Below are 10,967 nucleotides of genomic sequence, written 5' to 3'. Positions count from 1 at the left end.
TATTAACCTTCTATAATACTCTTACTCAGTAAAGAATTAGAGTCCTTTGTACTTCCCCATAGTTATTTTTTAATATGCACTTATTTCCAATATATTAGCACTTTATACACTGTAGAAGTCAAGGCATTTGGCAAAAAAAAGGGAAGAAATAGGAGTGTTTCCTTATTAACAAAGTTCTGGTCGTTAAATAATGGCCTGTCCTCAGAGACGCCTGTCCCCAGAGACGCCTGTCCCCAGAGACGCCTGTCCCCAGAGACGCCTGTCCCCAGAGACGCCTGTCCCCAGAGACGCCTGTCCCCAGAGACGCCTGTCCTCAGAGACGCCTGTCCTCAGAGAGAGAGGAAGAGGACAGTCTCCAATAAAGCAGTAAGGTCCAAACTGGCCAGTTGCAGAGAGGATTGATAGAGTCACTTCACTAGTGTACATTCAGCCCTTCATACTGCGTCAGAACCATCAACATGTCACCTGTTAATAACAGCTGTTATAACCTGTTAATAAGGGTTTCTCTCAAGTGACAATACAAAGTAATGACATATGGTGCCATTTGAGACTCATCCGATTCCCTATTTAGTGCACTACTTTTGTCCAGGGCCCATAAAGCTCTGATCAAAGTAGTGCACTGTATAGGAAGTGGCATTTGGGACACACAACAGGTAACAGTATTCAAAGTGACCCCAGCTGACTTGCTGGCAGGTAAAGCAGATAATCTAAACTGTTCATTCTGCAATAACAGTGTTATGTAACTTGTTATAAAGTGTTTGGGTCGGACTCGTCACATTGTGTTTATGATTGGATCTATGAAGGGAATGTCCTCTTCAGGTTAAACCACCTTTAAACCTCCTGTATTTCATAAAACAACAGCTCATACCACAGGTGTCTTGTCACATTTCTTTGAAATTGAAAGTACCCATTTGTCAAATAAGGAAGCGTGAAAGTCCCCAAGCAAAACAAAAAATGTTTTCACTCATGCGTGGTGTGAATGATAGAGCGAGAAGTGCTTAAAGTCCCTCTCTTTAATAAGAGGATAATAATGAGGAACAAAAACTAGAATACATCATTACAATATGAGAAAGAAAACTCCAGTATTTTGTGTGCTCACAGACAGGAAGTTAATGAGTAAGCCCTTCCTGTCTTTCCACCAATCAACATTACGAGGCATAAAATCAAATGAACCAAAAACCAAAACTAGTTTGCAGAATCAAACCATTAAATAGCAATTTTTGATTAAATGTTTTATGATGATTTAGTCTCTAAAGTAATGAAGAACAGAATGACAAGAATTCTGGTCATACTATAAAGTGTTTCAATACCATATCCTTTTCATTACAGGTATTTCCTTAATCTCCGTGGGGGGAGAACTACTATAATTTGTTGGTCTGCTGAACCTCAAGTCCCAAACCGTCCAATAACACTCCATTCCCACTGTTGCTGTGGCAACCCCTCATCTCAGTCCAAGCTTTCCCATTGTCTTATTTCAGACAGCATGACCCCGCCTGAACTATTGCTCGACTACTGTTTTATAGGAGTGACAACCTATCAGAAGAGACACTAGGAGTGACACAACCTCAGACTTCCCCCTTCCTTCTCTTCTTCATGATTCCCTTCTTTCTCTGTCGTTTCTCCCTGGTCAGGCAAGGAAGACCACAAAGACGATGAAGAAGACGATGAGGACGAGGAAAATCTTGACCATAAGCCAGCGGTTGGAGGACACAGACTGGAAGTACTTTAGGATCTCTGTGTGAGCCATGTCCACATTGAGCTGAGTGTCCTCCACGTTAGCATCAATCCTACAGGAGAGGACAGGAACAAACACATAGGGCTTTAGATAAAGATCTGGCAGTGCTCAAGCATCTCAAAGTTCCTCCTCTGTTCCCCCCCCCACGTCTCTCTCCATCCCTCACCTCTGAACCGTCTCCTCCTGCTCCTTCACCATGTGCGCCAGCTGCTGGAAGATGGAACCCAGCTCTACGATGGTGCTCTCAATGTTCTGCATGGTGTCTGCACGGCTCTGGATGTATGAGTCCTGCACCACAGAGAAACAGCATTATAGTAACACTGACAGACACAATACAGGTGATAATAAAGTGTTTGTACCTGCTCATCAATGAGCTGGAGCTGTAGAGGGTTAGACTGGTTGTCCATGTTGATGGCCACCTCACCCCCCATACTCCTGGACTCATCCTGCATCAACACTGAACTCTCTGGCAGAGGAGATGGTCAGTTGATAGAAAATAAAAGTTTGGTGATTGAAATTCCAAGAGACATTTGTGAAGTTATCTGGTGTAGGAATGAGAGGTTGAAGGTGAGATAAACATGGTGTTCTATCTTACTGAAGTTGTTGGCGAGGAGAGGAGAAGAAGAGGAGACAGGAGGCTGAGAGAACTGTTCTCTCCTGCTCTTCTGCTGCTTCAGGTTCTAGGGACAGAGTATCATGTTTACTGTACATTTTTATTGTTTATTATCTACTTCACTTGCTTTGGCAATGTTAACATGTGTTTCCCACGCCAATAAATCCCTTCAATCAAATTGAAAGAGAACGAAAGAGAAAGAACGACAAACTCAACCTAGCGTTATTAGAATTCTTCAGGTTCAGTGGCAGAAAGTTCCAGGGGCTGGAAGTTCCAGTGAATCTTACCTCTGTTCTTACTTCTAGAACCGACTTGAAGTCATTGGACATGGATGCCAGTTTGGACTGCAACAAAACAAAAACCTGGTTGTTGATTATTAAAGCCTCAGGTTTCATATGGCTACATCATTTTACTCATCCACATCATTTACATAATGCAGTAGAAGCACTGGCAGTCAGACCTGCAGGGAGACGACGATGGTGTTGGAATGGGTCTGGATGTGTCTGCCGCTGGGAGCTCCGCGTGAACGAATCAGATCCTGCAGCTGGGCAATTTGCTTGTTCAGGCTGTTAATGTCCTGAGAGGGGAATAGTGGGAGACATACAGAAGAGAGTCAAACAGGGCACAAAACAGTTAAACATAGACTGCGCCCACTAAAACAGACAAGTTTGCCTCTGACTAGAGATTTCACCTGACTGACTGGTCATCATGTTTGCCATTTATAGTTAATGACGAGAGACAGCCGACTGTTTTTATGGTATCTGTGTCAACGCAAAAACAAAATCTCACCTGCTTGATGATGTAGGTTAACTCTTCAATCTCCACTGCCTTGTCATCAAATAGAGATTTTCTTTTAGCCACTAAAAAGGTCAAAACAGTCATATATCAAGAAATTTGACAAAACAAGTTACTCAAAATTGTTATTCATGAGAAATGTTAAAACATAAATATTGCTATATACTTACATATAGTGAGTTTCTCTAGTTTAGCAAACGTATTACTCAAGTCTTTTCCTATTCTCCTGGAAGGATTCAAAACAGGAGATTGGCATCAGTCATAGGCCAAAACATGTAAACAGTGAAAGGAATCTGCTAACGCATGTACATAGCTGCATGAAGGTGCAGGTACTTTACCCCGCACCTTAGAGACTTCTGCCCTATGTACATTGTCATGGAACACATACTGTTTTACCCACTTCATATGTATATACTGTATTCTAGTCAAGGCTCATCCTATATAACTACTCCTGTACACACTTTTTTTATTCATATACTGTCCATACACACCATTGTATGCATAAATATATATTTATATTCCGGAATCTGACCTTGGTCATTCTGATATTTCTTATTTTTGAGATGTGTGTTTTGTATTGTTAGGTATTACTCCACTGTTGGAGCTAGAAACATAAGCATTTCACGGGACCTGCCATAACATCTGCTAAATATGTCTATGCAACCAATACAATTTGATTTGTAAGATAACAGAAAAGAACAGACTGCATTCCAAAGAGATCACACTGAGCTACAATGTGATCAAAACACCATGGAGAAACTAACAGCAACAACTGGCCATTTACTAAACTTCAAACCAGACACACAAGTGTCAGCGACACCTCTGAGAACATGGGTTGTGCACTGTAAATGAGTTGGCTGGCTCTTTGGGTGAGATTGGTGGCGGACTCACTTGGCCATGAGGGTGAAGTCACTGCGTTGCTTGAGAGCACTAAGTGCCGGCTTGGTGGGCTGAACACCATTCTGCAGAACGAGAGAGAAGCATGAAAATAGTGATCATTGTTCCAGATTACATGAGGGAAAATGCATAATAAATTTGGCTACTTCAACATCACTGCCCTTGGGTCTCCCATACCTACATACCTGTCTGGTCTGTAGGGATTTGCAAGCGGACTGAAACTCATTGGTGCGATCCCTGCACGTCATCCTGGTGCAGGTATATCACCAGGAAGGGTCTGAATGATCTTGGTAGTGTCCTGGAGACGGTCCGTGCTCCGTGGAAAGTCGCTACACCTCCTGACGTCAACTCCTAACAGCGAGGCGTCGATCCGTGTCCATTGATGTTCACATATACAGAAATCAATGTACACACATCTGTACTGATAGGAGGAACAGAAACTAACTCAAGTAAAGTGACATTTTGCTAGGTGGTCACCGATGCCCCGCGCTGCCTAAATAACTTATCTAGTTAGATATTTACCAATACTACGTCTCGGTTTTATTTAGCAATTCAGCTCCCCCCCCCCATAATAGCTAGCTAGTAGCAAGTTAGCTAATGTTAGCATCGACAACATTACCACTGAAACAGAAACAAATGTTACCAGACACGAGCATGACAGTAATACCATATCAAATTATTGCTAAGATTAGCTAGAAAAAAAACTGTTGTCATTTACATGTTCTTAGGCATTGAGCTATTTCGTTACTCCAAGCTAACGTTATTTAAAGAGGCGACTCCATCACAGCTGATGATGTTTTGCTAACCCTAGCGACGTGGCTTGAATGTTTTCTTTGAAGAACGAAAACTTTATCTCATAACCACTCAAATCAAACGTATATATCTAGTTTTACTCGATAAACGTTATACAATTCAACTTACTATTCTCGAACTTCCACAAGACTTCACAGATATATCGATGTTTTTAGCAAGCCGAGTCTGATGGAATGAAAGTTTGAATCCGGGTCATTTCCGGATGCTGACGTCATTGCCACGTCCACCACTGCTTCAGCCCCAGCCAAAATACACCACCAGATGTCGCCATATGTTATGTTTTGTAAACAGATATGTCAACTAATGCAGTATTCAAGCCAACTTGCTGTTTTATTATTGTTTCTTCTAGGTTTAAAGGCGGTTGACATACAATACATTTTGCGTTACTGCCACCGACTAGGGTATAAAATCCCTTATACTTGGCTTGGAAAAAAAAAAAATAAATCATAAACAAATACCTTACCATCTAACCCACCCAATTCCACTACTTAAACCTATCTACTCCTACCTCAGGCAAAGGACCTGGAAGAACGGCAAACCACAACTCTACACCCTGTAACTCTTCTGATATGAAAACTCGTACACCCAAATACTTCTCTGCAGGTGCCTCTACAACCTTTATTTTCTGTGACTTACATTTCATCCAATCTTACTGATGCGGCAGGTAGCCTAGTGTTTAGAGCGTTGGAACAGTAACGAATGTTTGCTGGATCAAATCCCCAAGCTGACAAGGTCAAAATCTGTTGTTCTGCCCCTGAACAAGGCAGTTAAAACTTCTTCAGGATCGGAGGGTCCCCCACCGGACGGTTGAGCTAACGCAGGCTAATGCGATTAGCACGAGGTGGTAAGTGTAACAGTATAGCTTCCATCCCACTCCTCGCCCCTACCTGGGCTCGAACCAGAGACCCTCTCCCCATATAACAACTGCCTCCCACGAAGCATCTTTACCCATCGCTCCACAAAAGCCACGGCCCTTGCAGAGCAAGGGGAACAACTACTTCAAGGTCTCAGAGCGAGTGACGTCACCGATTGAAATGCTATTAGCACGCACCCCTCTAACTAGCTAGCCATTTCACATCGGTTACATAAGTAATAATACAATTTCCCAGGACAGACATATCTGATTTTGGCAGAAAGCTTAAATTCTTGTTCATCTAACTGCACAGTCAGATTTGGGTATGTCATTTTAGGTGAACATTTAAGGGGCAGATCCTCCCCGGTAGGCAGTCATTGTAAATAATACTTTGCTCTTAACTAACTTTCCTAATTAAATAAGGTTCCATTTTTTGTTGTTGTTAAATACATCACTAATTTCCCTATCCCTCTACTGGCATAGACCTACTACTCACACAAATCCTCTCAGGATCCCTCCCTTTTGACCCATCTTCCTCTACTTTCTTCACTGCCTCAGCATACGACACCCTCTGTACTACTCTGCACTAACCCTGGTAACCATCTTCTCTTGGACCAGACACTTCTGATCCCCAGCCCCATGGGCACTCCTACAATTAACACATACAGCTTCTTTCCCTAATAGAACACTTCCCTTTGTCTCATGCCCTTCTACACACTTCTCACACCTAGGAACCTCACCCCTACACACTAATGCCACATGCCCAGAAGCTTGACACTTGGAACAACGTAATGGATTCGGTACAAAAGCTCAGAGGATAACTGAAATATCCTAACATCACTTTGTGGGGCAAACACAAACAATTATCACAAGACCTCTTCGGGTTACCTTCACCAATTCCACAGCACCCAACTCCCTTTTCACCCACCTTGTAACCACATACAGTGCATTTGGAAAGTATTCAGACCCCTTGACTTCTTCCACATTTTGTTACATTACAGCCTTATTCTAAAATGTATTAAAATATTTATTTTTCCTCACCAATCAACACACGGACAAAGCAAGAACAAGTTTTTAGATTTTTTTGCAAATGCATTAAATATTAAAAACCAAAATACATGATTTACGTACCAATTCAGACCCTTGCTATGAGACTCAAAATTGAGCTCAGGTGCATCCTGTTTCCATTGATCATCCTTGAGATATTTCTACAACTTTGAGTCAGTCTGTGGTAAATTCAATTGATTGGACATGATTTGGAAAGGCACACACCTGTCTATGTAAGGTCCCACAGTTGACAGTGCATGTCAGAGCAAAAACCAAGCCATGAGGTCAAAGGAATTGTCCGTAGAGCTCCGAGACAGGATTGTGTTGAGGCACAGAACTGGGGAAGGGTACCAAAAACTGTCTGCAGCATTGAAGGTCCCCAAAAACACAGTGGCCTCCATCATTCTTAAATGGAAGAAGTTTGGAACCACCAAAACACTTCCTAGAGCTGACCGCCCGGGCCAAACTGAGCAATCGGGGGAGAAGGGCCATGGTCATGGAGGTGACCAAGAACCCAATGATCAGTCTGTGGAGATGGGAGAACCTTCCAGAAGGACAACCATCTCTGTAGCATTCCACCAATTAGGCCTTTATGATAGAGAGGCCAGACAGAAGCCACTCCTCAGTAAAAGGCACGACAGCCCACTTTGAGTTTGCCAAAAGGCATCTAAAGGAGAAACAAGATTCTCTGGTCGGATGAAACCAAGATTGAACTCCTTGGCCTGAATACCAAGCATCACATCTGGAGGAAACCTGACACCATCCCTACGGTAAAGCATGGTGTTGGCAGCATCATGCTGTGGAGATGTTTTTCAGAGGGTGGGACTGGGAGACCAGTCAGGATCGAGGAAAAGATGAATGGAGCAATGTACAGGGAGATCCTTGATGAAAACCTGCTGAAGATTGCCAACGACCTCAGACTGGGGCGAATGTTCACCTTCCAACATGACAACAACCCTAGGCACACAGCCAAGACAATGCAGGAGTGGCTTCAAGACAAGTCTCTGAATGTCCTTGAGTGGCCGAGCCAGAACCCAGACTTGAACCCATTCGAACATCTCTGGAGAGACCTGACAATAGCTGTGCAGTGACGCTCCCCATCCAACCTGACAGAGCTTTAGAGGATCTGCAGAGGAGAATGGGAGAAACTCCCCAAACACAGGTGTGCCAAGCTTGTAGTGTCATAACCATGAGGACTCAAGGCTGTAATCACTGCCAAAGGTGCTTCAACAGTAAAAGGGTCTGAAAACTTATGTAAATGTGATACCATTTTTTCATTTTTTGTAAATTAGCAAACATTTCTAAAAACCTGTTTTTGCTTTGTCATTATGGGTTACTGTGTATAGATTGATGAGGGAAAACAACTATTTAATCCATCTTTGAATAAGCCTGTAGCGAAACAAAATGTGGAATAAGTCAAGGGGTCTGAATACATACCAAATGTGCTGTATGGATCAGACAAAGGCAGGGATCCACTTTCTCAAACTCTCACTCCGACCATCACAGACTCATCTTTATCCTGACCAACTGTGCAAAGCCTCGGGCTTCGGGAACTTCCACACACCTGCCATCTTGGATAATTCACTTCGAGAACTTCAGTACACCTGCCACCTTGGATAATTCACTTCGAGAACTTCAGTACACCTGCCACCTTGGATAATTCACTTCGAGAACTTCAGTACACCTGCCACCTTGGATAATTCACTTCGAGAACTTCAGTACACCTGCCACCTTGGATAATTCACTTAGAGAACTTCAGTACACCTGCCACCTTGGATAATTCACTTCGAGAACTTCAGTACACCTGCCACCTTGGATAATTCACTTCGAGAACTTCAGTACACCTGCCACCTTGGATAATTCACTTCGAGAACTTCAGTACACCTGCCACCTTGGATAATTCACTTCGAGAACTTCAGTACACCTGCCACCTTGGATAATTCACCCTCATTCACTTTTATTTCTCCTCCAGATGTAGATCTGGCGTATGGCTTACTCTGCTTACACTTTCCTCCATTCTTCTTCGACAAACCATCTACCTCCCTCACTCTCTCCCTCTTCGACTCCTTTTCCCCTCCATTCCTCCTCCGTTTTCCAAGTATGTCTCTTTATGATAATATTGCACTTACTAACATACATCTCCTTCTTGCCCTCAAGGGACTAGACTGTATTCATTTGAAACCTGCTTCATACGGGAAAACATTTCAGTAATTGAAAATTAAATATTATGAACCAGTTAAATGTAACACTATGGTGAAAGGAAAGATATGTGAAGATAGTGTGGCCCTTACAGAGTATAGTGAAGATAACAGTGAATACCAAACTCCAGAATGTGAGAGGGGAAGGGAGGGAGACAAACAGAGGGAAGGCGATATAGCTACACAGATGAATACCGGTAGGGAGATAACATACAGGACTTGCTCAGATCTCATTCTATACCTACTGGCTCCCACATCTTTACCTCAACAAGAGCTGGCATGTTCAGACCACAACTATGTCCTCACCTATCTTCTCCCCTGCACCTCTCCTATACCCTCTCCTTTCTTTCCCTAAAACCTAGACTCTCCGCCCACCTCAACCCTTTCTGTGATAAAAGCCTATGTTCTCTGATAATGCAGGGGAAAAAACTAAACAATATCTGTGCATTTGAGTACATTAATATTGTAAATACATTTTAAAATATCACCCTACTAGAATCTGTAATTCATCTTCTATTGGCTTTTATGTTCTCTAAAATGATTCTTTTTAAACAATGAGTCAAAGCAGCACAGCGATGCATGTTTCCGTAACAGATAACACTGATTGTATTTTCTTTTGTTCACCAAAGTCACAGGGGACTTAAAACATCATTCATCTTCCTGTCAGAGAGACATGGTTGGCCATAGTCAACACACAGAATATACACACATTGTAGGCCTACAATGACATGCACTCTCTCTCCCTCTCCCACACACAGATACCATCTAACAACACACACAGTTCAGATACTGTCAACTACCTGCTTCAACACAGCTGCTGCTACAAAAGCAGAGGAAAACAAGCCTGAAGTTTATCATTAGAAAAATATAGCACTACTCCACACAGAGAAAATGGGAAAAATACAGGAAACCACTTTCACAGAGAGAGACAGAGAAAGACAGAGAAAGAGAGGGGGGTGAAATAGGGAGTGAAGGATAGAGAGAGAGAGAGAGAGAGAGAGAGAGAGAGAGAGAGAGAGAGAGAGAGAGAGAGAGAGAGAGAGAGAGAGAGAGAGAGAGAGAGAGAGAGAGAGAGAGAGAGAGAGAGAGAGAGAGAGAGGAGAGGAGAGGAGAGGAGAGGAGAGGAGAGGAGAGGAGAGGAGAGGAGAGGAGAGGAGAGGAGAGGAGAGGAGAGGAGAGAGGGGGAGTGAAGGATAGTGAAGGATAGAGAGAGAGCAAAAGCAATGTCTTCTCATTATTTGTTGATTTCAAAAAAGCTTTTGACTCAATTTGGTATGAGAGTCTGCTATACAAATTGATGGAAAGTGGTGTTGGGGAGAAATATACAACATTATACATCACACACATTTCTTTCCACATGGCCATGGGGTGAGACAGGGATGCAGCTTAAGCCCCACCCTCTTCAACATATATATCAACAAATTGGCGAGAGCACTAAATCTGCAGCACCCAGCCTCACCCTACTAGAATCTGAAGTCAAATGACTACTGTTTGCTAATGATCTGGTGCTTCTATCCCCAACCAAGGAGAGCCTACAGCAGCACCTAGATCTTCTGCACAGATTATGTCAGACCTGGGCCCTGACAGTAAATCTCAGTAAGACAAAAATAATGGTGTTCCAAATGGTCCAGTTACCAGGACCACAAATAAAAATTCCATCTAGACACCGTTGCCCTAGAGAACAAAAAACACTATACATACCTGGGCCTAAACATCAGCGCCACGGTTAACTTCCACAAAGCTCTGAACAATCTGATAGACAAGGCAAGAAGGGCCTTCTATGCCATCAAAAGGAAGATAAAATACTTGAATCAGTTAAGGAACCCATTGCCCTTTACGGTTGTGAGGTCTGCGGTCCACTCACCAACCAGGAGTTCAGGAGTTCACAAAATGGGACAAACATGAAATTGAGACTCTGCATGCACAATTCTGCAAAAATATCCTCTGTGTACAACGTAAAACACCAAATAATGCAAGTAGAGCCGAATTAGGTTGAAAACCGCTAATTATCAAAAT

At 42.8% G+C, this 10,967-nt stretch overlaps 1 protein-coding gene across 2 annotated transcripts; it reads right to left on the bottom strand.

Moving 5' to 3' along the window:
- Positions 1-49: 49 nt before the first annotated feature.
- LOC124011115 (syntaxin-5-like) lies at positions 50-5,097 on the bottom strand. Of its 2 annotated transcripts, none has more exons than XM_046324151.1 (11): positions 4,962-5,097; positions 4,226-4,461; positions 4,035-4,105; positions 3,314-3,369; positions 3,138-3,208; positions 2,809-2,925; positions 2,636-2,692; positions 2,331-2,415; positions 2,095-2,201; positions 1,902-2,023; positions 50-1,787 (listed from the first exon to the last, which is right to left on the bottom strand). In XM_046324151.1, exons 2-11 carry the CDS (start codon positions 4,286-4,288, stop codon positions 1,628-1,630), a joined length of 909 nt encoding a protein of 302 aa, XP_046180107.1. In that variant the 5' UTR covers positions 4,289-4,461; positions 4,962-5,097; the 3' UTR covers positions 50-1,627. The 2 variants fall into 2 exon arrangements, with proteins under 2 accessions (XP_046180107.1, XP_046180108.1); XM_046324152.1 differs by having other exon boundaries at positions 4,226-4,456; positions 4,962-5,079.
- Between the last annotated feature and the right edge of the window lie 5,870 nt (positions 5,098-10,967).

This window comes from Oncorhynchus gorbuscha, linkage group LG23 (genome assembly GCF_021184085.1).
Source record: "Oncorhynchus gorbuscha isolate QuinsamMale2020 ecotype Even-year linkage group LG23, OgorEven_v1.0, whole genome shotgun sequence".
NCBI classification, from domain to species: Eukaryota; Metazoa; Chordata; class Actinopteri; order Salmoniformes; family Salmonidae; genus Oncorhynchus; species Oncorhynchus gorbuscha.
This window is presented reverse-complemented; position numbering and strand designations above follow the sequence as displayed.

What these genes read in the sequence shown, in the direction of transcription:
- LOC124011115 (XM_046324151.1), bottom strand. Translation starts at nt 4,288, where the DNA reads ATGACGTGCAGGGATCGCACCAATGAGTTTCAGTCCGCTTGCAAATCC. An exon ending in GACTTCACCCTCATGGCCAA is followed by an intron (nt 3,370 to 4,034) that starts GTGAGTCCGCCA and finishes GAATCCTTCCAG; the next exon opens with GAGAATAGGAAAAGACTTGA. An exon ending in TCTCCTCGCCAACAACTTCA is followed by an intron (nt 2,202 to 2,330) that starts GTAAGATAGAAC and finishes CTCCTCTGCCAG; the next exon opens with AGAGTTCAGTGTTGATGCAG.